This window comes from Lagenorhynchus albirostris, chromosome 15 (assembly GCF_949774975.1).
Source record: "Lagenorhynchus albirostris chromosome 15, mLagAlb1.1, whole genome shotgun sequence".
NCBI lineage: Eukaryota > Metazoa > Chordata > Mammalia > Artiodactyla > Delphinidae > Lagenorhynchus > Lagenorhynchus albirostris.
Window position 1 is genome coordinate 78,327,306 of NC_083109.1, and position 27,878 is coordinate 78,355,183.

Genomic DNA, 27,878 nt, shown 5'->3' on the forward strand with positions numbered 1-27,878 from the left:
CCTCTCCCAGTGTTTCTCATCTCAGTAAATGACATCCCCGTCCTTCAGTGGCTCAGCCAAAATTTGAAGGCATCCTCGACTTCTCTCCTCTCTCCCTATTCCTTTTCCTTGCGTTTGATCGATCAATCAGCAAATCCTACTGGCAGATCCTATTGGCTCCCTGTACAAAGCAGATCTAGAATTCTACTTCTCCCTCCACTCTTCTCTCCTCCCTGGTCTAGCTGGGTATACAGTATGACAGCCCCTGAGTCATGCACCCCTGTGACCCTCCAGAGCCTCTGAAGGGTCAAAGTGTGACATTTCCTTGCTTTCAAACCCGAAGCCCTTACTGCAACCTTTATGGGACCTAGTCCCTCGCTGCTTCTTTGCTCATGTTTCTTCTCTCTTTTGTTTTTTCTAGTTAACTACGGTGCACCTCTCTGCTCTTCTAACTTCCCAAGCATGTGTTCATCACAGGGCCTTTGACCTGAGATTAGGTGTCCCCAACCATCCCAGCTAACTTAACATCCTTTCTCACTCTCCGTCTCCTTCCCTGGCTTTTAATCCTCATAGCACTGATTCACCTGACGTTAGAATTAATCATTTATTCACTGTATTCGTTTCCTGTGGCTGTGGTCACAAATTATTTTGCTCACAGTTTTGGAGGCCAGAAGTCCTAACCCAGTGGCTTTGGGCTAAAAACAAGGGCTGCATTCATTCCGGAGTCTCTAGAGGAGAAATCAGTTCCTTCTCCCTTCTGGCTTCTTTTTTTTTTAAAACTGTGTCATCAAAACACATAATATAAATTTATCATCTTAACCATTTTTAAGTGTACGTTTCAATAGTGTTAAGTACAGTTGACCTTTGAATGATTCAGGGGTTAGGGGAACCAACACACGCTCCCCTCCCACCGCTGCCCTCAACACATACACACACACACACACACACACACACACACACACACACACACACACAGTGGAAAATCTGAACGCTGCTGTCTCTGCCTCAAAAACAAAGGAATTGATAAATGACTCACCCAAGACCAGGAAGCAGAAACCGTTTGGAGAGAATCAGGACTCAAGCCCCCGTTCTTTTGATTCTACCTATTGTGATCTCTAATCACACACAAACTTTTCCCCACACTTAAAGACCTGTAAAATGAAAATACAAGTGTTATATTTATTGAAAAAAAATCTGCATATAAGTGAACTCTCCCGGTTCAAACCAGCGTTGTTCAAGGGTAAACTGTACATTCACACTGTTGTGAAACAGATCTCCGAAACTTTTTAAACTTTTCTTTAGTTCTTTCTTTATATGGAATATAGTTGCCTTACAATGTTGTGTTAGTTTCAGGCGTACAGCACAGTGAATCAGTTATACATATACATTGTCCACTTTTTTTTTTTTTTGTGTGGTACGCGGGCCTCTCACTGTTGTGGCCTCTCGCGTTGTGGAGCACAGGCTCTGGACACGCAGACTCAGTGGCCATGGCTCACGGGCCCAGCTGCTCCGTGGCATGTGGGATCTTCCCGGACCGGGGCACGAACCCGTGTCGCCTGCATCGGCAGGCGGACTCTCAACCACTGCGCCACCAAGGAAGCCCCATTATCCACTTTTTTAAAAGATTGTTTTCCCATACAGGTCATTACAGAGTCCCCAAATTTTTCATCTTGCAAATCTGAATCTCTGTACCCATTAAACAAACTCCCTTCTTCCCCTCCCCCAGGCCCTGGTGACCACCATTCTACTTTCTGTTTCCATGAATTCGACTACTTTAGATGCTTCCTATAAGTGGGATCACACAGTATTTGTCTGTGACTTCCTTATTTCACTTAGCATAACGTCCCCTAGGTTCATCCATGTTGTAGCATGTGGCAGGATTTCCTTCCTTCCTTCCTTCCTGTATTTATTTATTTATTTAGGATTTCCTTCCTTTATAAGGTTGAATAATATTCCACTGTAGATATACAACACATTTTCTTTATTCATTCATCTGTTGTTGGATACGTAGGTTGTTTCCACAGCTTGGCTATTGTGGATAATGCTGCAATAAACACGAGAGTGCAAATATCTCTTCAAGAGAGTGATTTCATTTCCTTCAGTTATATACCAGAAGTGGAATTGCTGGATCATATGATAGCTCTATTTTAATATTTTTGAGGAACCTCCACACTGTTTTCCATGATGGTTGTTCCAACTTACATTCCCACTAGCAGTATACAAGGGTGCCCTTTTCTCCACATCCTCTCCAATGCTTATCTTTTTTTTTTTTTTTTTTGATAATAACCATTTAAACAGGTAGGGGGTGATATCTCATTGTGGTTTTTTTTTTTTTTTTGCGGTACGCGGGCCTCTCACTGTTGTGGCCTCTCCTGTTGCAGAACACAGGCTCCGGACGCACAGGCTCAGTGGCCATGGCTCACGGGCCCAGCCGCTCCGCAGCATGTGGGATCTTCCTGGACCGGGGCACGAACCCGTGTCCCCTGCATCGGCAGGCAGACTCTCAACCACTGTGCCACCAGGGAAGCCCTCATTGTGGTTTTGATTTGTATTTGCATGACCTGGTCACTGGTGATACTGAGCACCTTTTCATATACCTATTGGCCCTTCATATATGTTCTCCTGAGAAATGTCTGCCTAAGTTCTTTGCTTATTTTAAAATTAGTTCTTTTTCTTTTTAAATGTTGAGTTTCTTGAGTTCCAGATATGTTTTGGATCTTAACCTGTATCAAATGTATGGTCTGAAAAGATTTTCTCCCATTTCATAGGTGGTCTCTTCACTCTGTTGATGGTTTCCTTTGCTCTGTGGAAACTTTTTAGTTTTATGCTGTCCCACTTGTCCATTTTCACTTTTGTCATCTGTGCTCCTAGAGTCATATGCAAAAAATCATTGCCCAGACCAATGTCAAGAAGCTTTTTCCCTGTGCTTTCTTCTAGTAGTTTTATAGTTTCAGGTCTTACGTTTGTCTTTAATCCATTTTGAGTCGATTTTTGTGTTATGGTGTGAGATAAGGGTTTAGTTTCCTTCTTCTGCATCTGGATATTCAGTTTTTCCAGCACCATGTATTGAAGAGACTATCCTTACCCCATTGTGTGTTTTTGGTGCACTTGCTGAAAATCAGTTGATTGTAAATGCATGGATTTACTTCTGGGCTCTCTATTCTGCTCATTGGTCTCTCTCTCTTTCTCTCTCTTTATTACGGTAGCTTTGTAATATATTTTGAAATCAGGAAGTGTGATGCCTCCAGCTTTATTCTTCCTGTTCAAGATTGTTTTTGTTATTTTAGGTCTTTTGTGGTTCTACATGAAATTTAGGATTGTTTGTGGGAGGATATGGACTGAAGACCTCCTATTCTGCCATCTTACTAATGTCATTTCTCTGTAGTTTTCTCTTTTTGTAGTGTCTTGATTTTTTTTCTTTAATTAATTTATTTTATTTTTGGCTGTGTTGGGTCTTCGTTGCTGCACACGGGCTTTCTCTAGTTGCGGCGAGCAGGGGCTACTTTCGTTGCAGTGCACAGGCTTCTCATTGCGGTGGCTTCTCTTGTTATGGAGCACAGGCTCTAGGTGCGTGGGCTTCAGTAGTTGTGGCCCGTGGGCTCTAGAGCGCAGGCTCAGTAGTTGTGGCGCACGGGCTTTGTTGCTCCGCGGCATGTGGGATCTTCCCGGACCAGGGCTCGAACCCGTGTCCCCTGCATTGGCAGGCGGATTCTTAACCACTCCACCACCAGGGAAGCCCTCTTCTTGTAGTGTCTTTGTCTGGCTTTGGTATCAGGTTAATGCTGGCCTCTTGGAATGAACTTTGAACTGTTTCTCCTCCTCAATCTTTTGGAAGAGTTTCAGGAGAATTGGTATAAATTCTTCTTTAAATATTTGGTAGAATTCACCAGTGGAAACCATTTGGTCCTGACTTTTCTTTGTTGGGAGGATTGACTACTGATTCATTCTCCTTTCTTGTCATTGGTCTCTTCAGATTTTCCATTTTTTCACAATTCAGTCTTGGCAGGTTGTGTGTTTTTAGGAATTTATTCATTTCTTTAGGTTATTCAATTTGTTGGCATACAATTCTTCCAGCTTCTTTTAAGGATACTTGTGATAGCATTTAGGGCCCAGCAGGATAATCTCCCATCTCAAGATCCTTAACTTAACCACATCTGCAAAGACTCTTTCTCCATATAAGGTAACTATTAGGGGCTAAACTGCATCCCCCCTAAAATTGTACGTCGAAGTCCCAGCCCCCAACACTTCAGAATGTCACTGTATTTGGAGATAGAATCTTTAAAGAGGCAATCAGGTTAAAACAAGGTCATCAGAATGGGCCCTAATCCACTATGACCGGCGTCCTTATAAGAAGAGGAGAGTAAGAGACATATGCACAGAGGAAAGACCATGTGAGGACACAGGGAGAAGACAGCCACCTACATGCCAAGGAGAGAGCCCTCAGGAGAAACCAACCCTGTGGACACCTTGATGTTGGACTTCCAGCCTCCAGAACTGTGAGAAAACAAATTTCTGCCACCCAGCCTGTGGCAATTTGCTATGACAGCCTGAGCAGACTAATAACAGTAATATTTACAAGGTTTCAGGGATTAGGACCTGGATATCTTTGAAGCTATTATCAGCCTAGCACATTTGCTTGCCATTACCATCTTTCTACCAGGGTGTATAACTAATGAAAGCAGGGAGTTTAAACTTTTTATTTTTTTGCAGTACGCGGGCCTCTCACTGCTGCGGCCTCTCCCATTGCGGAGCACAGGCTCCGGATGCGCAGGCTCAGCGGCCATGGCTCACGGGCCCAGCCGCTCTGTGGCATGTGGGATCCTCCCTGACCGGGGCACAAACCCGTGTCCCCTGCATCGGCAGGTGGACTCTCAACCACTGCGCCACCAGGGAAGCCCTCAACTATTTTGATCTCAAAACAATGTCCATCCTTAGGGAGTTGCATTCTGGTGGGGAAAGTCAGACAATAAACAAAGACGCAAAGTATACTGCGCTATGTGGTGACATGATGGGTACTGGTGATGGGTGCTCTGGAGAAAGAGAAGGCAGGGCCAAGTCATTGGTCTCCCAAGTGGGGGAGGAAGGTATAGTTTGTAATTTTATTTAATTATTATTTTTATTTTTGGCCGCACCGCATGGCTTGCAAGATCCTAATTCCCTGACCAGGGATTGAACCTGAGTCCTTTGCAGTGAAAGCTCGGAATCCTAACCACTGGACCTCCAGGGAACCCCCTATAGTTTGCAGTTTTAGAAAAGGGGTCAGGGAAGGACTTTCTGAGAAGGTGACATTTGAATCAAGACCTGAAAGAGGTGAGGATGCCAAGCATGTTGATAAAGGAGGGAAGAGCTTTCTGGGCAGGAGAGACAGCAGGTGTGGAGGCTGCAGAGGGGTGGCCTGCTGCCTGCAGGGAAGGGAAGAGGGCAGTGTAACCACACGGCCTGGCAGGGGGCCGAGTAGCAGGGTGCTGGTCAAACAGCCGGTCAGAACAGCTGGGCCAACTCAGGTAGGGGCTCCTCGGCCATTAAAAGGCCTCTGGCTTGGGCCCCGAATGAGACGGGAGCCACAGCAGGATTTTGAGCAGATGTGTGACCTGAGCTGACTTATGTTTTAAAAGGATTGTTTCGGCTGCTGTGTGGAGAGAAGGCTGAAGGGGAGCCAGGGCAGAATCAGGGAGCCGAGCCTGGAAGCTGTGTCAGTCCTCCGGGCAAGAGCTGCTGGTGGACCAGGGCCTGGGGGTGGGAGGAGTGGTTGAACTCTGGTTATCTTCTGAAGGCAGTGTCCCAGGATTTGCTGGTGAATCTGGTGTGGGCAGTGGGGAGAGAAGAGGGCTCCAAATCTGCTGGCCTGAACCACTGGAGCTGCTGTTTACTGAGACGGGGAAGGTGGGGAGGAGAGCAGATTTTGGTGGGGGTGGGCGGACCCATGCTACGCAGGAGTATGAGACTTCCAGGTGGAGATGTTAAGAACTGGCCTTGAACGTGCAAGTCCAGAGTTCAGGGGAAAGGTCTGCGCTGGACGTGTCAGTTTGGGAACTGCCAACGCATACGTGGTATTTAAAGCCATGAATTATGAGAAATAGAAGCAGGGAGGCGCCAGGGCTGAATCCTGGGGCTGGCCAACTTTCGGAGGCTGGAGAGCTGCAGAGGGATGAGCAAGGGATCTTTTGTTTTGTTTTGTTTTTTGATTTATCTTTTCTATTTTCAGGACTTTCTCCCATAGACCTGCATCATCCAATACTGTGGCTATTTACATTTAAAAATTTAAATTAAAAAACAAAATTAAAAATTCAATTCCTGGGCTTCCCTGGTGGCGCAGTGGTTGAGAGGCCACCTGCCGATGCAGGGGACACGGGTTCGTGCCCCGGTCCGGGAAGATCCCACATGCCGCGGAGCGGCTGGGCCCATGAGCCATGGCCGCTGAGCCTGCGCATCCGGAGCCTGTGCTCCGCAACGAGAGAGGCCACAACAGTGAGAGGCCCACGTACCGCAAAAAAAAAAAAAAAAAATTCAATTCCTCAGTCTCACTAGTCATATTTTTAGAGCTCAAGAGCCCACGTAGCTAGTGGTTACACACCGGACACAGCAGATAGAGAACATTTCCGTCATCACAGAAAATTCTGTGGACGGTGCTGCTATAGACCAACTCACACTGACATGTAGGAAAGATACGTACACACAAATGTCCAGGACAGCATTGGTCATAATAGCAAAGTGATTAAATAAATACAACAGATAGAGTTACTGGTATGTTAACTCCATGAGGAAAGGGATTTTTGCCCATTTTGTTTACTACTGTATATTCAGCTTCTAAAACAGTACCTAGTGCATGGTACGTAACTCCATAAGTATCTGTTAAATGAATATACAGCTGATAAGGAATGATCTTTGAAACATAGTTTTGATTAAAATAACACCAAGATGCAACAATTAAAATAACACCAAGATGCAACTAATATGTGTATATGTTTGTGTATGATGAATAGATGTCTCTGGAAGGCAGGGCGACCAAATATCCCAATATGCCTGGGGCTGAGGGGTTTCCCAGGATGAGCAAGGGATCTTTTTGCTGAACAAGTGAATGAATGAATGAATCTGGTTTGCCACTACTCTTGGGCAGGCTGTCACTCCTCACTGACTGTCACAGCAGCCCCCCACCCCGTGGTCTCCTTTAACCTACCCCCTACCCGCTTCTGATCCATCCTTCTCCTTTCCTCGGCTGTGCTCCCTCCCACCAGGCACTCGGAACCTTCACAAGGCTGCCCTTCCTGCTGGAAAGGTCTGACCCTCCCTACTCCCTGCTCTATTCTCTGCCTGGTAGATTGCTTCCTGTGCTCTACTGTCCTCTGGGAAGCTGTCCCTGAGCATTGCCCCACCCCCTTGCTCTTTCCACAGGGTCCTTGTGCACAGGTGCACGGATACCCATACTGCCGTCTGCTGCTGTCTGCACGACAGACTCCACCTGCACTCCCAACAAACAGCTCCCTTGCCATCCTTCTGGCCTCCACGAGTGCCCACTGGCCATGGGGTTCGCTCTGATGCACACATGAGGCCATGTGGGCCCTGGAAGTGGACTTGGTGGTCTGGGGAGGAAATTCCAGAATCTGGTACCCAAGAGTGTGCTCTAGAAGGGAGTTGTGGGCTCTAGAAGGGACCTGTGGGCTCCAGGGGGGCACGTCCCCATACTCTATGGATTTGTAGCCCTGAGGGGAGGGGGACAACCCTGGGGAATTGGGGCATCCAAGGGTAGTCCAGAGTCTCCTGTTGCCACCTGCAGAGTGTCATTTGCTTTGTTTTGTAAAGAAGTAAAGTGGTGCCCTGGTGGCCATGTGTGACAGTGAGTCTTCCTTAAAGGGGACGTTTAGAAGGAAACATCCATCTGTGTTTCTTAGGTCGGGCCATTTCTTTTCTCTCTGCAAGGCTGTTCACCAAGGCCAAGCGTTTGGTCTGGACAGAAGGGTCATTTTTGTTTCCTCCATCTGTCCAGCTGTACTCTCAGCATCTAGAGGCCAAGGATTTGGGCCTAAGGGGTGAGGGCTGGGGAAGTGTCTGGGTGGGTGAACCCACATCCTCAGAGGAATGAGACCCACTGTGGGTGGACGTGTGTAGGGCTGGCCGCTCTGCTTCCCCTACAAAGGGATTATCATTATGAAAGGACAGGCTGAACTAGGAGAAGGATTAATTCACCAGAAGCCAATGGCAGGTAATTGGCAGCCCCCTAAATACATCTTGAACAGGTTCCCAAGGCCGAGCCCTGTTCCCTACCCCGACCAGGAGCTGAAGGCAGATGAGGGATTACAAAGGAGGCCAAGACAGTTTCCTTAAAAGGTTTTCATTTATTAGTCTTTTCTGAAGCAGTTAATTGTCTTTTCTTATTTAAAAAAAAAATGTGTGTTTCACTCAGAGTTATACCAAAGCGATTAAAATGAATCTTCTACTGGGGGTGTAGCTCCCCAGATCAGAAAAAAAAAAAAAGAAAAGGTTTTTTTTTCCCCATAAACCACAAAAATAAAACCAAAGGAGAACATCAACAGTCAAAAATAATCCCCAAACATCCAGGACAAAAAATAAAATATTTATTGATCTATCACAGCGAGACACAAAGAGATGGGCGGGGCAGGGGGGGATATGCTCTGAAGTACAGGGGCTCCAGGGGGGGGGACCGGGGATACAGTACTGCGTGGGGGGAGACCCAGTATGCGAGGGAGATTCCTGCTGCCCCAGTCGGGACAGCCCCTCACAACCTGGGCTCGGGGCCCCTACGTAGGGGTGTATGTGGTAGGGCAGAGGCAGGGCACAGGCTGCCATGACAGGTTAATCGAGTTGATGGTAGGGGCACCCAGCCAGCTAGCGGTGCCGGGCAGCCAAATGGGGACCAGGACAGATGGACGGATGGGCATATGGGCGGATGAATTCCACAAGAGCAAGAGGGCTATTCCCAATGGGGGGAATCTTCCGACCTGAAGGTGCCCCAGACATGGGGAATAGCCATTGGTAGGGGAGAGGGGGCCAAGGGGGCCAAGAGATGGTGTGACCGAATCCAGCTTGAGGGTTTCGATGCTTGGGTACCAACTGGACTGCAGCCAGAGGTGGGTCCTGGTGGGCAGGGGGAGGCGAGACTGCCCAGGAAGTGTCTGCACCATCTTCAGAGGAGCCCCAGGGAAGGGGTTCCCTGAGGGGCTGTCCTTCCCTCCTCCCTCCCCGCAGGGAGAATGAGAGCACCTGTACGTAGCACCAAGTTCCCCTGGAGATGGAGTGTGTGGAGGGAGAGCTCCTGGGTGGGAAGGGGGTGGGGGCAGGGGCCAAGGCCACCCACCCCTTGCCTCTGAAGGAGGGGGCTTCCAGGAGCTCACTTGGCCACCACTCTCTTGTTTGCTTGCCCTGTGGATTTCCAAGGCCACCCTGCCTGCCCTGTTCCCTCCTGGGGTGGGAACTTAGGAGGGGGCATGGGATGGGGGGGTCACGAAGGGTTTACATTCTCCACCAAGCAGTAGCACCAACGTTGATGAGGTCGTGAGTCAGGGGTCCTTGGAAGCTCACTTTCTCTTCCGGCCACAGGATTTCCCCAGGCAGGCCCCAGCTGGGTGCGGGGAGGCACACGCAAGGGTCAGTCTTGGTTACTTCTCAAGCCCTTGCCCACTCCCCCCAACTCCAAGCTGTTCTTAACACCCACATCATCACAGCGGGGAACAGAGGCTCCAAGAAGCCACGGGAAGCCTGGACACGACCCCAGGCCACTCTCTGAGCTCTTCGGCTGTACAAACTCCCACTGAGCAGGTGGGTGGTAGCAGGACTCCTGCCCTCTCGGGCGGAGGGTCTGATTGGTTAACCTTATTTCAAATCATCAAGGCACAGAAGTCTGGTAGTAGGGCCTGGGGTAGCGCCTACCCCTGGGGGAGCTCGATGTGGCTCATTACTGCCACCTGGTGGCAGTGAGCACCATCTTTCTCTCTCTCTGTGAAGCTCATCCAGGGTGTTTGTTGGGAAAGAAAGCCAACAAAAAGAGCTTGTGTGACAGGGCCACAGGCACCAGCTGGTGCCTGACTGAGAGCTGGGCGCCGTGGACGAGGTCAGGCTGCTCTTGCCTCTGCCTCTCCCTGCCCTGGCCTGGGCTGTCTCATCTGCTCAGTGGGAAGCAGGTTGGGGGCGTGGAAAGGGGATCCGCAGCCTGAGCTGGGTACAGGTGCAGAGCTCGGGCTTCTCTGGGTCTCTTTTGGGCATCATTGGGAAATGCCTGGGGGGTGGTGATCAGACCCCACCCCACACACTGCCAGAGACACATCTGCATCTTGGAGCAAGGGTGTGGCTCTGGGCCGCCTCTGCCCACCCTGCCGGGTCCACCCCTCTGATCCCCTGACTCCGGGGCTCGCTTTTTTGTCGCCTCCATCCTCTCTCTCCTTCTCTGCCCCCCCTCCCAGCCCCTCGCTCCTCCCGCAGGGGCGGGTGTGGGTACCAGGGAGGGAGGGGCGGCCAGGCCTGGCCTGGATGAACCTGGAGGGTCCTGGGCCCACTCTCAGCTCTGCGTGTCTGTGTCGCAGGTAGAAGAAGGGGTGGGTAAGGTGTCCAGCTCTGCCCCAGCCTCCCCACTCCCTGCCAGGCCTCGTCTGACGTGCTGCCCTCTCTCCCAGGCTGATGGACCCCATCACTCTGCCTCTGCCCAACACCCACCCCCTCACCCCCCGCCCACTTCCAGGGGCTGAGTCTCTACTCACCTTGGTATCCCAGGGCTCCCAGGGCCCCTCCGTAGGGCTTGGGAGGTTTGCCTGTGGAGGGAAGGCCAGGATTGGGGAGGAGGCCAGGCCTTCCCTCCTCTCCCAGACAACCCCTCCCCAGCCCCTCCACATGCCTCCATCTTGTAGCAGCGGGTTCCAAAGGCCTCTCTGACCCCGGCCCGACCCTCCTGTCCAACCTCGCCCCTTGCAGATGGCCTGCTGCCTATGGAGGACTGAGCAGCTCTGCGGCACCTTCTCCCACCACAGTCAGACCCTGGCCACGCTTCCCGGGGGCAGCCTTACGCCCACTGACAGGCTCCAGCTCAGCCTCCCTGACCACCTGCTTGAACATGGCTTGTGCTTCCCTACAGTTTCTTTCCTTTTCTATGGGACCTTGTCAACCTCTCTGGTTAGACCCTGAGACCCGGGCTGACCCAGGTCCCTGTCTCACTCCTGGTGCCCAGTCGAGTGCCTGGCTGGGAGCCCCAGGAATCGGGGTCCCCATATCCCCACGTCCCAGGGCTGACTTCAGCTTCTGTGATTCCCCGTGGGGCTCCCTCGGGTCCCCACGCCCAGGGCCAGCCCAGGGCCGTGGCTGCACTAGCCGCTCCCTCAGCAGGATCTCAGGGCCCTGCTTGAAATGGGGCCCCTCGTTCTTATGATAGACTCACCGCCAACTCCCAGGCCCCCGGCTCCGCCACCTACAAGGCACGGAGAGGGGTCGTGAGTGTGCCCACCTCTGGGGTGCCCGCCAAGCCCTGCCGGGCAGCCTGGGCCTCGTCTGAGGGGGGTCAAGTTCTGGGCCTGGCTGTTGGAAGCCCTTGGCTCTGCCTCTACCAGTGACTGTGTGACCCTGAGCGTGTCCCTGGCACTCTCTGAACCTCAGTTTGCCTCATATGGACGTGGTGTGTTGGAAGAGCTGATGCTCCCTGGCCTGGCACAGGAGGGAGAGGAGAAGGGGAAACCCAACTCTGTGCAATCTGAGGGCGCGGGGTACCCTTCGGGTCCTGGCTCAGCCCTTCTGAGCAGGAGATGAACCAGGGAAGGAGGAAGGATGGGGCCCAGGGCGGGGGAGCCTGGTCATACCTGGGAAAATAGGAGACAGTCCGAAGCCAGGCCTTGCTGCGACACCTGCAGGAGGGGTTTGGGGTTGGTGGGGGGCAGGGCCCACCCCAGCCTTGCCACCTATTGCCTCTCTGACTAGAACCACCTCCTCCCACTGCCCCCTATCCGCTGCCGCGGCAGCTTTCTTAACACAGCTGGTCCCCTGCTGGCATCCGGGGGTGCAGCTCCGTGGCCTCAGCTCGCCGGCCCGGTGTCTGAGCCACACGTGTCCACCTGACCCTGAGGCCTGCCCCTCTGCCCAGGATGCCTCCTTTCCTGGACTGTCCCCTCCTCCCTCTCTCTGTGTCCCTGTGCCAGATGCAGCTTCAGGGCCCCAGCTGCTAGGCAGCCAGGCCTCCTCCAGGGCCGGCCAGAGCTCAGGATTTCACAGCAGAGGTGGTCCCTACCTCCAGCTGGGAATGGCCTGGCGGCGCCTAGGAAACCTCCAAGGCCAGCGGCACCTGAGAGGAGGGCAGATGTGGGTGAGGACGAGCCACAGTTTAAGGGACCCTGAGCATCCCCTCTGGGGTCTGGGGTCAGGGATCTCCTGGATGGGCCTTCAGGGGTATTGTGAGCAGGACGGAGGCCTGCGCCGGGGCGGGGACCGGGCAGTGGGGGCGGGGTCTAAGCAGCCTGCAGGCCTGGGCAGGGGGCGGGGACAGGGCAGTGGGGGCGGGGTCTAAGCAGCCTGCAGGCCTGGGCAGGGGGCGGGGACAGGGCAGTGGGGGCGGGGTCTAAGCAGCCTGCAGGCCTGGGCAGGGGGCGGCATCGGGAGCAACTCACCAAATTTGGCTGCTTTAGCAGCTGCAGCTGGGGGCACACCTGGGGAGATGGCGCGCGTGAGGGCCCAGGAATATCTCCTCCCTCCCCAAGTCATGTCCCCCTCCTGACCTGCTCACCGATCTGCCATCAGCCTACTGACTCATCCTTCCACCATCCCTCCACCCCACCTTCATCCGTCCATCTTCCCAGAAGTCTTTATTAAGCTCCTACTGTGTGGCCAGTCTTGTGGCGTACACGGGGTAAGAGACTTCAGGCCAGGTCAGGTAGGGAGACACAATGATGACCCAAGAGAGAGAGAAATGTTAACATAAGGTCCACCATGATGGCAGAGACTTTGGGAAAGTAATTTCCCTCCAAGCTTTGCTTTTTCTTCTCTGGAAAATGGGCATAATCATCACTATCCTAATGAATTCCCCCTTGAGGTGGTTGGGTGAATTGAAAGAGAGGGAGAGTACTGGGACATCCAACTGCAAGGGGCAGCCCTCGCTAAGCCTGCTCAGGCCCCTGTAAATGCTGCAGGAGCCCAGAGAAGGGGGCGGCCATGCACTCACCGATTCCAGAGTACCCCTTACCTCCAAGGCCCACGGCCCCTGGGACAACTCCAAGCCCTCCAACTCCAAGTCCTCCAACTCCGAGCCCACCGACTCCCCCCAACCCTGAGGAGAGAGCTGTGCATTAATCCCCGCAAGTGAGAGCAGCTGGTCTGTCTGCGGTGGGGTGTGGGAGGAGGTGGGGGCTGTGGGGAGATCATCCCAGGACCCAGGTGGAGCCTGAGCCCCCAGGGCCTTGGAGGGTTAGTGGGGCCAGGAGGTGGGCCGGGGCCCTGGGAGACGATGCCCCTGAGGGCCTCAGGGACAGGTCAGGGAATATGCGCTCCATGGTGCGTGGTCAGAACCCCTCCCCTCCCGTCAAATCCTAGCAGCCTGGCGGCAGCCCCGCCTCCTGTACTCACCAAATTGGGCGGCTTTGGCAGCAGCTTTGGCGGCCGCAGCCGCAGCCGCAGCATCAAGTCCGGCTCCTGGGGACACAGAGAGGGCTCAGGGAGGGACTCTCCATGGGTCAGTCTCCCTCCATGCCCAGCCTGTCCTGGGGTTTCAACTCACCTGCCACACCACCTGGGACACCGGCTCCACCAAGATCTCCAAGCTCTCCAAGGGCCCCGACCCCTGCTCCTGTGCAGAGAGGACAAAAGGTCAATCCTCCCCTTTCTGAAGGACGGGGTCTCCCGGCCCCAGGGCTACTAGGCAAGTAGACAGGTGGCTGAGGCCACATGACCTAGTGGAAGGAGTATTGGACAGAAATCCATAACCAGACACCCAGGTCTGAGGTCCGGTTCTGCCCTGACGCATCGGGCAAGGGCACACCCCTTGAGCCTCAGCCTGCCTGTCTCCTCTCCTTCCTCCCGGGCTGGTGCTGGGACCTGCAGGTGGTCACAGTGGTGGCTGTGGCCACAGGCTGCCAAGGGTGGAAGACTAGTCTCAGGTCCTGACAGCCCTGGGTTTGAATCTGTTTTCTCCACTCATCATAGCTGTCACCTCTCTGAGCCGCAGAGTTGCATCTCTATAAAGGAGATGATGATCCTTACTCCTGCTCACCTGTAGGTGTTTGGATAGTGAAAGGACCTCTGAGTGTGAACCACTGTCCAGTACAGAGCTGCCAGCAGCAGCAGCAGCAGGAGTTATAGCTAGCGCTTTAGGGGGACACTCGTGGTCCGTGTGTCACACATATCAGACTGCTCCGGGCAGCGGGAAACGTAGGCACTATTAGCCCCATTTCGCAGATGAGAAAACTGAGGCACAGCAGTGGTTAAGCAATGTGTTCACGGTTTCATGGGCAGGAAATGACTTCAGAGCCAGAGGCCTTAAGTGCTCTGTTTCCCTGGCAATGGCTGACGAACTCAGGCCGGCAGAGCCGCCAGCGAGGAACAGGAGAGGGGCCTGTGGGTCATCAGGCCCGCCGTGGGCGGGGTCTGAGGAAGCTGGGATTTTCCGAGGTGGAAACTAGCCCCACGTGGACCAGCCAGGCCTGGTTGGCAGTTCCCTGGCGGAGGCCCCAGCCCAGATCCCAGGAGGCCGGGAATGCAGGGGGACATAGACAGTGTGGATCTGGCCAGGCGGGGCTGCCCGAATGCCAAATGTGGGGGGAGGGCAGGTCTGCCACGTCCTCGTGGCTCGTGGCGGGCGCGGTCATGCTGACAGGGAGGCAGGGGCCCAGATGAGGAGTCCTGGCTTTGCTGGGACAGCAGCCCTGGCCCCTCCCTGGCCTTGGGCCCCATGAAATGGTCAGGGCCTGAGGGGTCTTAGCGACCATGGTCCTCACCAAAGTGAAACTGCCCCCAGGGGGGCTGGAACTGTGAAGGGCGGTTTGGGTTGTCCTAGGGCTGGAGGCACGCTAGGCATTTAGTGGGCAGGAGCCAGAGTCTGCTGAACCATCATTGACACTTCCTAGAAACTGCCTTTTTCCATCCTGACCATCCCAGTCCTGCGCTGTAGGCTCCAGGCATTGGGCCCTGGCCCAGGGAGAGGGGAGCTGGGTGACCAGGTGCTGTCAGGGATGGTGTGTGGGGTGCACTCACCAAACTTGGCAGCTTTAGCTGCAGGCAGGGCTCCGGGTACTGCGGAAAAGGGCAAAAGGAAAAGTGGGGTGGTCAGCAGCTGAGCTCTGTGCCTGGGGATTCTGCTTCCTCCAGGGAGCCCTCCTTGACTTCCTCAGCCTTCTTTGCTTCTCTCAAAGCCCTGAAGCTGTGGCTCTGCAGCCAGGAGCTCACCCAGCCAAGTACAGAGCTTCAGTGTCTAACTGTGCCTCTACCAGTCTGGTCTGTGGGTGCTTGAGGGCTGAACTGTGCCTCCTCCTTCCATCTGTCCCCTCCCGTCTCCTCTAGGCCCGGCATGGTCTGCCTGAGGCTGGACATAGAGCAGGCTCAGTAACTAGCAGACGAAGAGTTAGAGTTCCTAGTGACCCTCTTGCCACAGCACACTGCCGAAGGGGAGCCAGGCTAGCCCACACACACCACTGGCCCCAGGGCCCTCCAGCCTCCTTCCTTGGGTGGTGGGCTTCTTCTCAGTTTGGAGCCCTGGCACCCGTCCACTGAGGAGACAGAAACGCTGATATCTGGCAGCAGAGGACCTTTTGCCTGGCCTGCCTGCGTCTGTTACCCCAGTTGTCTCTAACTGCTCCGGAGAACATAACGGGGAATTTATTGCACATCTCTGAGTGGAGGGGACATGCTGGGAGGAGAGGTCTCCCTCCTCTGAGGTCAGGGGTCTTTCTGTTCAGCCCCTAGAAGGCCCCTCACCTGCACCTGCCCCAAATCCAGGAACACCAACACCAACTCCAAGTCCAGGAACTCCAACACCGGCTCCAAATCCGGGAACGCCGGCAGGAAGCCCAGCGGCAGCCCCTGGGGGAGATGGGGAGTGGGGTGACGGCAGCAGGCAGGGAACAGGCCCTTTTGGGGGTGTCCGGCTCAGGGAGCTGAGTCAGACCCCAAGGAAGGGGCCCAGACCCCCTTAATCTGCCCTCTACGCTGCCACAAGAATGGTCTTCCTAAAACTCTCACTGACCACCAAGTCCAGCCCTTCCCCAGGCTGGCATTCAGGGATACACACTCTGGACACCACTGCCCTTTTCAGCCTAACCTCCGGTTCCTCCCTTTTGGATGAACTCATTTGATTCTCCTAACAAGCCTCTGTGACAGGTGCCATCGGTACCCACACGGGAGGGCAGGAAACTCAGAGGCCACTCAGCCAGTGTGTGGCTCACAACTCGAACCCAGGTCTCCCTCAGGCCACATCTGCACTTCCAATCCCTCTGTCTGCCGCCTCGGGAGCCTCACGAGGCCGCAGGGCAGGCCTGAGCTATGGCATGTCCCGGGGTCCAGTTTAGGCTCGGATCACGCCGGGCCAGGCCTGGGCCTGTGGGGTGAGGGGAGAAGCAGGCGGGGCACTCACGGAACTGGGCTTTGGCGGCCGCCTTAGCCGCGGCTTTGGCTGCAGCTGGGGCCCCTGCTCCTGGGAGGAGAGAGAGGGGGTTCGAGGACGGCACCCATGGAGCACTCAGAGGCCCCTCAGGCCCGCTTGCTCACACTGCTTACCTATGACACCACCGGGGCCAATGCCAACACCGGGACCCACGCCGACTCCGGGAACCAGACCGACACCGGGACCCACGCCGACACCCGGGACTACCCCTGCAAGACAGAGAAGAGCTCATCCTTAACCAAGTACTGATCAAGGAGGGCAGAAGCTAATGGAAAGAGCAGCGGGCTGGAGGTCAGGAGCCCTGGGTTCTTAGCTGGGCACGGACTTGCTGTGTGACCTCGGACAAGTTACTTTCCCTTGATGGGCCTCAGCTTCTTCATTCCTAATATGAGGTCTGGGCAGGATCAGGAGTTCTTAAACTTTGGAGTTACAAGGGCCCCTTTGAGACTCCTGAGGGTGATGGAGGCAGACTTATGTAGTAAAGGGAGCTCTGCAAGACAGGCAGGACTGGCTTCCAAACTCAGCTCGGCCACCATTTAGCTGTGCGACTATGGGCAAGTCTCTTGGGCTCTTGGAACCTCAGCTTCCACATCTGTGAAATGGGCATAAGAGTACCAATTTCATAAGGCTGGTGTAATGATTACCTCAGCAAATGATAGTTTTACAAAAAAGAGTTGTTTGTCATATGTGAGTTTGGGGGTCAGCAGACCTGAAGTTAAGGTTTCTCTGGCTCTAAAGTGAACTGTTTTGCTATGCCATATTCAGGAAGGTATGGGAACCTGGGGCTGCCAGGGTGGCCCTCAGATGAAGCAGGACATGGAGAACCTTGTCAGGGAGCAAGAACATGGCTGTCCCTTGGGGTGGGTGGGAGCCCAGAGGAGCCCAGCATTTGTTGCAGAAGCAGGGCAAGGCCCCAGCTGGACTGGGAGGCAGCAGTGGCTTTGGGAAGGGTAGGGGGTGTGTGCTGGAGGGCTCGCCAGCACCTGTTCTCACTTTGCCTTCCTAATCAGAAACTTCATCCACACCCCTCAAAGTGGTCAGATGCGCCAAAAGCTGTGAGGAAGGCCCACACCCAGAACATGACAGCCTGAGGAGGGGGGTCTGCCAAACCCCAAAGCGGGGACACAAGAGAGCAGTGCTCTAGGCTGAGGGCCGAAGGCAGGACTGGCGGGGGCTCACTTACCGAACGGGGCTGCTTTAGCGGCTGCTTTGGCGGCTGCCGCTGCCTGGATCCCTGCCCCTGGAGATGTGAAGAGTGAGGAGTGGTCCCCAGCATCCCTTCCCCCTCTTACCCACCCTCCACCGTGGAAAGGCTTCTCAGAGACCACCTCTAGGGAACTGTCCCCTCACCCAGGAAACCCAGCGTGAGGCAGGCCCGCTCTCAGATGGCCCACCGGCCGCCCTGGACACGCCCCTTCCCTGAGAAGCAGCTCTGAGGCTGTGGCCTTCTAGCTCTGCCCGTGGTGGAGGGCAGCCCGAAGCTGTCTCTCCCAAACCTCAGTCTAAAAGATTTCTGGAGCTTTCTGTTGAAGGTGATGTTAGTTTTTAAAAATCCTAATCACGCCTGTATCCAAAACTATTAGAGGAAGCGCCACATTTCTTGGGGGGAAACTCAAAAGGGGAATTTCCTCCCAGAAAGAAGAGGAAACGCAGAAGAGAAATCTTCTGGTGGGAAAAAAACAATCAAGGAAGGCTGTAAATTAATCTCATTGTAATTCTTAATCTCTTCCCCTTGGAGAAAGAGCGCTGGGGAAACAAAGGCTGACACAGGCCCTCCCACCTGATCAGAAACCAGAAAGGCCCCCCAACCCTGGTAAAGCAGAGTTCCACTGCCTATTGGGCTGACATCCTGAGCGTCCCCGGGGCAGGTAGGGGAATTGCCGGGTTCACTCAGCAATCTGGAATCCCATGGGGGCTCTTCCCTCCAAACTAAGGGAAATTGCTTTGTCTCTACCCTTGTCTCTGGGCTCAGTCTTGTCATCTGTAAAATGGTACACTGGACATAGGCCACCTCCAGGGTCCCTTCCATGAGATAAGCCAAACCCACGTCTGGGCTGGGGACACAGCTCACCTGGTACCCCTTCAGCGCCTGGCACACCTGGTATTTTTCCGGCACCGGGCACCAGCCCTCCCAGGGCTCCTGCTCCTGCAGCACCTGGAGGGGTAAAGAGCATCCAGCTCTGCCCTTGACGTCCCCCCTTCTTGGGGGAGCAGAGGGTGGAGGTAGGGGTTGCGTAACGGCACCGTGGCTGTGTATGGACGGGCGCCTTTAACGCGCTGGTCTGGGGGTGATAAGCCAGGTACCAATGATCCTAATGGTGCGCAATTGAAAAGCGCAGAAAACTTCACTGTGGCTTTGGAGGATGGGCCCAGGGGCTTCCGACCTTGACCCAGGCCATTTCAGCCCTGGAGGCCCTAGTGTGACGTTGCTCTGCCCTCGTGTTGGAGAATTGCTCTGAGCTTTGAGCCTGGGCCCTGCAGGAGAGCAGGGCTGCGGTGGGGAGGAGGGAGGGCATGGCCCTGGGCGTGAGGACAGGCAGGGCTGGGGCACTTACCGATCTTGGCTGCCTTGGCGGCCGCTGCCTGGGCTGCAGCTAAGAGGAGCCGAGAAAGAAAGAGACTCAGAAACCTTGCTGGCTCTCAGCCAGACTGTGCTGACAGCACTCCTGCCCCCAAGGCACTGGAGACCCTCCCTGCGCTCTCCCCCAACTCGTCCCTGAGCTCGGTGGCGAAGCCCAGTCTACCCTCCCCCACCCCATCCCCCAAGCCCCTGCCCCATCCCTGTTTCCCCGGCATGGAACTAAGGCTCACGGGAAATGCCAGCCCCAGGAACACCTCCGACTCCGACACCGAAGCCAGGAAAGCCCCCAGCACCAACGCCGTAAGTGGGAATACCTCCAACTCCCACTCCGCCTCTGGCCCCTGCAGAGAGAAGACATGCAAGTGGAAAATGATCTCAATGAGAGAGGCTGGGAAGGGCTCTGAGGGACACGCTGGACTGGAGAAGAGGATGCGAGCTTCCCCCAAGTCTGGTCCATGAAGGACAGGAAACCATGGGATACCTGGGTCCCCCACCAACTTCCTCCCTACTGACACCCCACAGTGTTCTCTTCTCTGAGCGCTTGGGGAAGGGCCTCTTTGTTGAAGACGGAAAGACTGCGCACAGGTCCCCTATCCCCAGCCAGGCTTGGGCTCCTCTGAGAGGGTCCTGGCCAGAGCAGGGAGGGTCAGGGACACTGTCTCCACTGGGAATGCCGTACTGGGACTCTCCTATCACCCAGTCCCTTGGCCTCATGGTGGGAGACAATTGGGGGAGACATGGTCCTGGGGCCCAACAGGGCCAAGTCCCAGCTCTGCCAGTGACTTGCTGTGTGACCCTGGGCAAGTCACTCCCCTTCTCTGGGCTGTACAACGGGGACTAGAAGAGGACAGTCCTTTAGTTCTGGCAAGTAAAGGCCAGAATAGGGTGGGGCGGAGCTGTCAGCACAGGACTCACCGAATTTGGCCGCTTTGGCTGCTGCTTTAGCAGCTGCAGCTGGTGACACAGCCCCTGGAGAGATCAAGGGAAACACAAATGCTCAGGAGAGAATGGAGCAGAGATGCGCTATATATATCCCTCTGTCCACCCATCTGTCTTTCAGTCCATCTTCTTTCTATCTGTTGAGCCAACACAGAGTTGTCCATCCGTTTACCCATACATATCTCCATCAAGCCATCTGTCCATCTGTCTAACCAGCCACCCATTCTTCTATCTGCTGACCTTCCCGTATGGCTGCCCATTTGTCTATCTTTGGACCTCAATCTACCCACTCAACAACTTATCTCTCTGTCCCCACACATGCATTTATCCATCCATCTGTCTATCTATCCACTTATCTAAATATCTAACCAACCAACCATTTTGATTTTCTTTTTTTCGCGGCGCCCCGCGGCACGTGGGATCTTCGTTCCCCGACCAGGGATCAAACCCTCACCCCCTGCATTGGGAGCGTACAGTCTTAACCACTGGACTGCCAGGGAAGTTCCCCATCCATTTTGTGTTTGCCTTCTACCCACCCATTCATCTGCTCATTTACCCACATGCTTATCCATCCATCCATCCATCCATCCATCCATCCATCCATCCATCCATCCATCCTTCTAACAACTTATCTTGTCCCCCACCTGCCTATTCATCTCTCTTTCCATTTACCCATTTATCTCACCATCCACCATTTTACCTATATCTATTTATCCATCCATGTAACCACCCATCCTTGTATCTGTCCTTTCATCCACCCACCACCCACTCTCTCATCCATCAATTTGCCTACTCATCCACATGGCCATTCACCTACCTCTCTAGCTGTCCCTCTGCCCATCCACGCCCCCATCCATCTATCCACCCATCTACCTACCCACCCATCTATCCACCATTTACTGAGCACATATTCAGCTAAGGGCTGGGAACACAGAGATGAAAAAGACATGGTTCCTGCCCCCAGGAGCACACTGACAGCCAAAAGGTGAATTCAAGATGATGCTGGCCGTAGTTAATTAGGAGGTGGTTATATCCCAAGGGAGACAAGATGACCAACGGTGTGGAGAGAAGAGGATAGAGTGGGGAGGTGTCAGGGAGAATACAAAAGTCTTGGCAATAATTTCAACATCTCTCTCTTACACACACACACACACACACACACACACACACACACACACACACACAGAGCCAAGCTCACCTGGTCTACCCATGATGCCCGGGCCCCCAATACCTGGGACTCCAACACCTGGGACCCCAACACCTGGGACTCCAACACCTGGGACTCCAACACCAGGGACTCCAACACCTGGGACTCCAACACCAGGGACTCCAACACCTGGGACCCCAACACCTGGGACTCCAACTCCTGGGATGCCGACTGCTCCTGGGACAAAGCCTGGCGCACCAGGCACTAAGCCTCCAGCAGCTCCTGTGGCAGGAAAGGATTGTTCCCCTGGCCTGGACCCTGTGGGAACCTCAGAGGGCCTCCAGGGGCACGACTCTGGGGAACTACGGGAGTGGCAGGTCCTGAGTGCAGGATCCCAGGTGAGCGGGCATTGCATCTGCATGGATCCAAGTCATCCGAGAGAAGAGGAGGGAAGTGAGGGAACCCCGACAGAGCTCTAAGGGTTTGGATCTATGCTTGGGAAGAGCGTGATCTAGCTCTAAAGCAGAGTCAGAACGCTCCACTGGGCACCCAGGCAGTTGGCGCAGCAGCTCTGGCTGGCCCTGGGGGTAAAGTGGGAGGAGACAGATGCTCCACAGGGTCCCCACCCTCTGCTGAGTCAGTCAGTGGAGAGCACTGGAGAGAGTCTCCCAGGCAGAGTGGCCAGAATGGGCAGAAGCAAGGAGGCATGACGGTGATGCCTGGCGAGGGCCGGTGCCCCAGATGGACAAAGGCCAAGTCCATCCAGCCTTATAGGACGAGGGTCTCCGTGGCCCGTGCAGAGGCCAGGGCTGGCCGGAGCCCTGGTCCTGCCCCCCGGGGGGACACTCACCATATTTGGCTGCCTTAGCGGCAGCTGCAGCCGCAGCATCTGGAGCCCCGACCCCTGGAGAAAGAGCCACAGAAGGTGAGGCCCTTCCCCTACAGCGTTCTCAAGGACACCCTCCACCCCCTGCTGGAATGGACACGACCTGCGATGCCTCCGATGCCAGGAATCACGCCGGGCCCGCCAGGAATGCCAGCACCTGGGAGAACTCCGGCTCCTCCGGCACCTGTTAGGAGGGAGATAGTGCAAATGTGGCTCCCAGGGGCCCCTCCCGAAGCCAGGCAGGAGGCTACTTGGATGCTGGTGTTTTTCACAGCACAATCTCCTCTGGGAATGAGGCCCAGGCGTCTCCAGCTGGGCCGGCTTGGGAAGGCCCCCACCCCACTGTTCCTTGACTCACCCCCAAAGTGTCCATTTCAACACCCTCATTAAGGGACTTGTATGTTTTCAGACAAATCCCATTCTAATCACTGCCACATACTGAGAAACCACAAGCGGCCGCTCCCCGGGCCAGGGGGGCCCCTGCAAGAATGTTCAAGACTTCCTCTCCCTGTGTTCCGAAGACGCGGCCAAGTTTGTAATCCAAGCGCCTGGCTGCCTAGCTCTGGCAGCCCCTTGCCGTCCCACTCTCCTGCTCCCACATTCCAGCCACCCCCTCCAGCCTTGGGGGCTTGGAGGGAGGGCTTGTGGGGCCTCCGTGGGGCAGGCCTCCAGCTCGGTGCTACAGACTACAGGAAGGGCTCCCCTGGGATTGGGGTAGAGGTGAAGACTTCACCACCCATGATCTGTCTCTGAACTGGGGAATCACCCGGGACAGGGGGACAGATGCCCACTTTGCTCCCCACGTGGGCATAGAGAAGGCCATGCCACATCTACTAACCAAGGGATCATGGGCTTGAGGAGCTAGTTAAAAGTTTTATAGTACATATTAAATTGATACTAAACTATTAAATTGTTTAAATGCTCATATAGGTACCACCTAAAATTATCATTCTAACCACACTTTTACCCATTCCCTCCTATTTTAACCACATGGCAAACTCCACCTATATTTTAAGGCCTGAATCAAATATTCTCTCTGAGAACGCTTCCTGATTATCCCCAGGTAGAAACAACGTCTCCCTCTTGACTCCCGCAGCAGTGCCAACATTCTCCAGCAGAGCTCTTATCTGTCCCTGGTCTCTGAAATGGATGGATGGAGGGAGGGAGGGACAGACGGAGGGAGGGATGGATGAATGGATAGACGGGTAGATGGATGGATGGAGAGATAAATAGGTGGATAGATGGATGGAAGGATGGATGGATGGAGGGAGGGATGGATTCATGGATGGATGGAGGGATGGGTGGATGGATGGAGAGATGGATGGAGGGATGGAGGAATGGAGGATTGGAGGGTGGAGTGAATGGATGGATGGAAAAAAGAATGAATGAATGGATGCATGGAAGAAGACAGGAACGGGTGGCGCTGCAAAAGTTGGATAAATAGGGGTGGAGTGGGGAGGGGCCACCTTAGTTAGTTATCTGTGAGGAAGGCTCTCCGTGGTAATAGGGATGGAGAGGCTGGGGGGCTGGCAGCTAGCAGGCAGGGACTCCAGGCGTACTCACCAAGCTTTGCTGCTGCTTTAGCTGCTGCTGCTGCTGCAGCCTGTGCGCCAACCCCTGGGGGAGAGGAAGGAGAGAGACTCTGGAAAATGTGCCCCTGCATCTCCAGAGCCCACCTATTCCAGCCCCAAGAAAACCAACTGGTTCGGGGCTTCCCTGGTGGCGCAGTGGTTAAGAATCCGCCTGCCAATGCAGGAGACACGGGTTCAAGCCCTGGTCCAGGAGGATCCCACATGCCGCAGAGCAGCTAAGCCCATGCACCACAGCTGCCGAGGCTACGTGCCACAACTACTGAAGCCCGCACACCTAGAGCCTGTGCTCCACAACAAGAGAAGCCACCGCAATGAGAAGCCCTCGCACTGCAATGAAGAGTAGCCCCTGCTCGCCGCAATCAGAGAAAGCCGCGCGCAGCAACAGAGACCCGACACAGGCAAAAATAAATAAATAAATAGATTTATAAAAAAAAAAAAAAGAAAACCAACTGGTTCCCATCTGGGTGTAGATGCGGGGTTTCATAGCATGCAGAGGTTGAGGATCCTTCTCCAGGCTCAGACCAGGGTCTGGATGTAGGGTGGGCTGGCCTGCTTTATGGAGGCTCGGTAATTAGTGCCCCCTTTGGCTGGCAGTGGGGTGAGGCTCTCCTTACCTGTCCCCGTCGGGTACCCGGCCTTGCCCGCGGCACCAGCTACTCCTCCAGGACCATAGCCTGCGAAACGAGAGGCTCTGGGCATCCACGTGGACCTCACTGTGGCTGCCCCCTCCCCTGCCCTTCAAGGGCCAGGCCACCCAGAGTCTCCACCTGTCTCCCACCCAGCCAGAGTTAAATACAAATGTGTATGGGATGGTTATTCCCATTTTACAGACAAAGACACTGAGGCTCAGAGAAGAAACTGGTTCTCCCAAGACCTGGTGATAAGTGCGAGGGCCAGGATTGAGAGCGAGGCGCTCTGAGTCCAAGTTCCATGTCCCCTCCTTCGGGGACTCCCATTCCAAGACTCCACACCCCCCCTCCCTCCAGCTGGTGCTCTCTTAGCCCTGAGCTGGGGCCACAGCTCCCTTGCTAGAACCCTGCATCTGGAGAGAGGCAGAAGCCCGCCAGTCTAAGAGGGCCTTACCAAAGGGCAGTTTCCCAGTGCTGTAGGGCAGTCCGTAGCCACCTGAGGAGATGGAGTGTGGGATCAGGGGCTGCCCCATGGCGGCCCCATGCCTCACTGGGCCCCCACTACCTGGGTAGACAGACCTATTCCCACAGGTACTGAAGCACAAGACTGCGCCGCCTCCACCAGGGCTGTGAGCTGCTCTCAGAGGCTCTCGGGAGAGCAGAGGCCTTGGTGGAGGAGGGAGAGGACACCCCTGCCCCAGGGCATGATGGGACACCCGTTCTTCTACCAACTCAGGCCCTGCCATGGCCCCAGAGTCTGCGTATCTTCCTTACTCTCCTCCCCATCAGGAAACAGCTCATCATGTGAGCTGATCGCTGGGGTGGAGGTGGGTTGGCATCAGAGGAGTCTTTCCAGTGAATGGTGTTTCTTACCATCAACACAAGCGGTTTCCCATCAGGGCTATGGGTCTCTGTGCATGTGTGTGCATGTGTGTGCACACTTGTGCATGTGTGTGCATGGGAGTGAGACCAACACTTGCAGGATGGCTTCCCCCTGCTTCCCTTTGCTGGCGACCAGAAATGGGCTTTAATACCAGGTTTCCTGACTACCCTCGTCCACCCCAAGACACAGGTGGCCAAACAAGTCCCCTCTCAAGCTGGCTTCCCAGTAGGGAGGTCCAGCGAGTGGTGTCTCTCGAATCCTCCTTCTGCCTTACCTGGCAGCTTGGGTGCCTTGATGGGGTACCCCAGAGGGACTCCAGGCTGCGGACCTCCAAAGGGTCCAACTCCTGTGGGAACAAGGAGAGCAAAATGAGGTCCCAGTCACTCGAGCCAGCGGCCCCTGCGAAGCCCCCAGCCTCACACTCCACCTTCCGCTCAGACAGAATGAGCTCCCGTGGCATCCGGAATCCGGAAACCATCCTAGTGCCTAGAGGGCCTTCCTGCCTCTTTCTCATCGGCCAGCAGAGCAGCTCCCAGTGATGGGCCACTTCCTTCTGGAAGCTGCCGGACACTCTCCCTCCTGGGGCTTGGGCCACACTCAGGGCCTGTAGCCCTTGTGGCATTTGGCACAGACTGCTGGGCTTTCTGGGCTCATCTGGGCTCCCAGACAGAGGGTTGGGACGGGGGAAGCAGGCCTGTGATTGATGTCACTTTGCGCTGAAGCCAGTCCGAGGCCTGGAGCAGTAGGTACGCCCAGCCCCTCCCAGGGGAGGATCTCCTGCCCGGCTGGCAGACCCGTTGGCCTGCCCACCCTCACTGGCATGGGGGACCCGGCCTTGCCTTACCTGGGATTCCAGCAAAAGCTCCGCCTCCACCTGCAGTGACAAGGAGCCCTCACTGCAGCCCTGCCACCACGGGCACAGGGCCTACGCACCAGTGGCAGTGCTGAGGGGCAGGCTGACCCGAGCCGTGGCCACTTCTGCCCAGACCTCCCAGCTCATGCTGCCTCGCACACACTCGGGGATTTCTGAGAGATGTGCCGCCCATCTCAGCCAGCTGAGCCCAGGGTCCCCGCCCCTCACCCCAGGACGGAGGGGACTGAGGGTGAATGGAGATTCCCACCATGGGTCCCCAGCCCAGCTGGCAACATACCTGGGGCCTTGGGCTTGACTCCTGCTCCAGTGGGAACCCCAGGGAGCACCCCTACACCCGGGAACCGAGCTCCTGAAGGGGCAAAGAGGGGGCTCGCAGTGGGCGTGGGAAGGCCGGCCTGGAAGGTCCAGCCCGGCACCATACCCGTCAGTGACACAGCTGGCCTCCTTCTGCACTGACTGTCAGCTACTGGCATGGCTCACAGGGTGCGGGGAGGGCCTCTTTGGTAGTGACTTTTCTTCCCCATCTGACCCAAGGTCGGAAGTTTTAATCCTATTTCCTAGCCATGTGCTTCTGTGTTTCTGTTGGCCTGTCTCTAAACTGGAGCTAATTTCCCGCCGCCCTGCTCACCCTCATCAGAGAAGGCAGACGGTAGAAGCCTGCCAGAAGTGGGGAGAGCCTGCAGGTCGGGGAGGCCTGTGACCCTGGGGGGCTCTCACGGGATGTGATTGACAAGCAAACACAAAGCAGTCATCTGCTCTGGCTGGGTGACACTCCATTTGCCAGTGTCCAGTGCTGTCACCTCTCCTGTCTCCCCTGGGGCTGGGCCACCGTGGCAGGGAGGGGCCGAGGGAGGGACACTCTGCCAGCCAATCCCGCAGAGCAGCCCGAGTCTGGGCTTTTGGGGGAATTCAAGAGGTCACATGTTGGGTGGGGTGGCCGGGCCCTGGGGGGGAAAGGAGGTTGAGAGGGCAGCTCCGAGGGCCTCCTGCAGGGCGGATGCACTGGGTGGGGCCCCTGGTGACTTATGGCTTTTGGGAAACAGCTGGCCACACTGGGGACTTGGTCTGTCCTTGGGGGCCCACTGCAGGCTGTGATGACGTCTGGGTCTGGGCCTGGGCTCAGGGCGCCGGGGGGCCAGGGGAAGCTTGTGGATCCTCGTAGGGAAAAGACAACCAGAGATCTGACGCCTGTAGCCTGAGCTTTGATGCTTAGGGAGAAAATGCCGGTCAGGACCCAAGGTCTCTGGTGGCCTCGGCTTCGGGGGGGGGGGGGGCCACCGGGGAGGCTGCCAGGGTCTGCTCTCCTTGCTACAGGGTCCCCTTCTCCTGCTTGCTCTCACCTGCGCCTGGGAGCACTCCACCTGGGTATACACCTGGGAGCCCCACACCTGTGGCCAAAGAAGGAGAGTGAGTGGCAGCCTGGCCTCCAGGGGCCCCTCCAGGCCCTTCCCGCCGTGGCAGCTCTGGGGCTCCCGAGCCAGCCACCTGGGTGCCCGGCGGGAACGGCGAGGGACACATGCAGTGGCTGCAGCCCTCTTCCCGTAAGTTCCGGAAGTCATCTGCAAACCCTTCTGTGCGTGGATTTGTCCCATCTCCTGGAGCCTGTTTACATGGCCGGCCCAGCCCACCTCTGGGTTAACAGCTTCCAGATGTTCCCTCCCTGCTGTGTGGACTCAGGCAGCCTTTTGTTTAACCTGAAGTCACTTCCTCAAGGGCTTGGTGCAGAGGAACAAACACCGGATGGGGAGTCGGCCCACCTCGGGCTCCCCCCCCCCCCCCCCCCCCCTGCTCC

The 27,878-nt window shown here is 55.4% G+C and overlaps 1 protein-coding gene and 1 pseudogene across 6 annotated transcripts in view; both read right to left on the minus strand.

Annotated features, from left to right (window-relative positions):
* Positions 1-8,530: 8,530 nt before the first annotated feature.
* Positions 8,531-9,444, minus strand: LOC132506294 (uncharacterized; annotated as a pseudogene).
* Positions 8,531-27,878, minus strand: part of ELN (elastin) — a 32,715-nt gene continuing 13,367 nt past the window's right edge. Inside the window, exons 8-35 of one of the 6 annotated variants that reach the window (XM_060124997.1) lie at positions 27,427-27,474; positions 26,364-26,435; positions 26,057-26,086; positions 25,487-25,558; positions 24,784-24,825; positions 24,315-24,374; positions 23,672-23,725; positions 22,212-22,292; positions 22,073-22,126; positions 21,307-21,471; positions 20,052-20,105; positions 19,367-19,477; positions 19,111-19,149; positions 18,627-18,710; positions 17,739-17,795; positions 16,669-16,764; positions 16,526-16,585; positions 15,871-15,975; positions 15,151-15,189; positions 13,679-13,747; positions 13,528-13,593; positions 13,148-13,231; positions 12,576-12,614; positions 12,200-12,253; positions 11,775-11,819; positions 11,360-11,389; positions 10,689-10,739; positions 8,531-9,556 (exon numbers count right to left, since the gene is read on the minus strand). In XM_060124997.1, the coding sequence (XP_059980980.1) occupies positions 9,513-9,556; positions 10,689-10,739; positions 11,360-11,389; positions 11,775-11,819; positions 12,200-12,253; positions 12,576-12,614; positions 13,148-13,231; positions 13,528-13,593; positions 13,679-13,747; positions 15,151-15,189; positions 15,871-15,975; positions 16,526-16,585; positions 16,669-16,764; positions 17,739-17,795; positions 18,627-18,710; positions 19,111-19,149; positions 19,367-19,477; positions 20,052-20,105; positions 21,307-21,471; positions 22,073-22,126; positions 22,212-22,292; positions 23,672-23,725; positions 24,315-24,374; positions 24,784-24,825; positions 25,487-25,558; positions 26,057-26,086; positions 26,364-26,435; positions 27,427-27,474 (1,805 nt within the window). In that variant the 3' untranslated portion in view covers positions 8,531-9,512. Of the gene's footprint in view, positions 9,557-10,688; positions 10,740-11,359; positions 11,390-11,774; positions 11,820-12,199; positions 12,254-12,575; positions 12,615-12,644; positions 12,823-13,147; positions 13,232-13,527; positions 13,594-13,678; positions 13,748-15,150; positions 15,190-15,870; positions 15,976-16,525; positions 16,586-16,668; positions 16,765-17,738; positions 17,796-18,626; positions 18,711-19,110; positions 19,150-19,366; positions 19,478-20,051; positions 20,106-21,306; positions 21,505-22,072; positions 22,127-22,211; positions 22,293-23,671; positions 23,726-24,314; positions 24,375-24,783; positions 24,826-25,486; positions 25,559-26,056; positions 26,087-26,363; positions 26,436-27,426; positions 27,475-27,878 lie in introns of those variants that run through there. The other 5 variants (XM_060124996.1, XM_060124999.1, XR_009535814.1 and 2 more) reach the window with 5 other exon arrangements.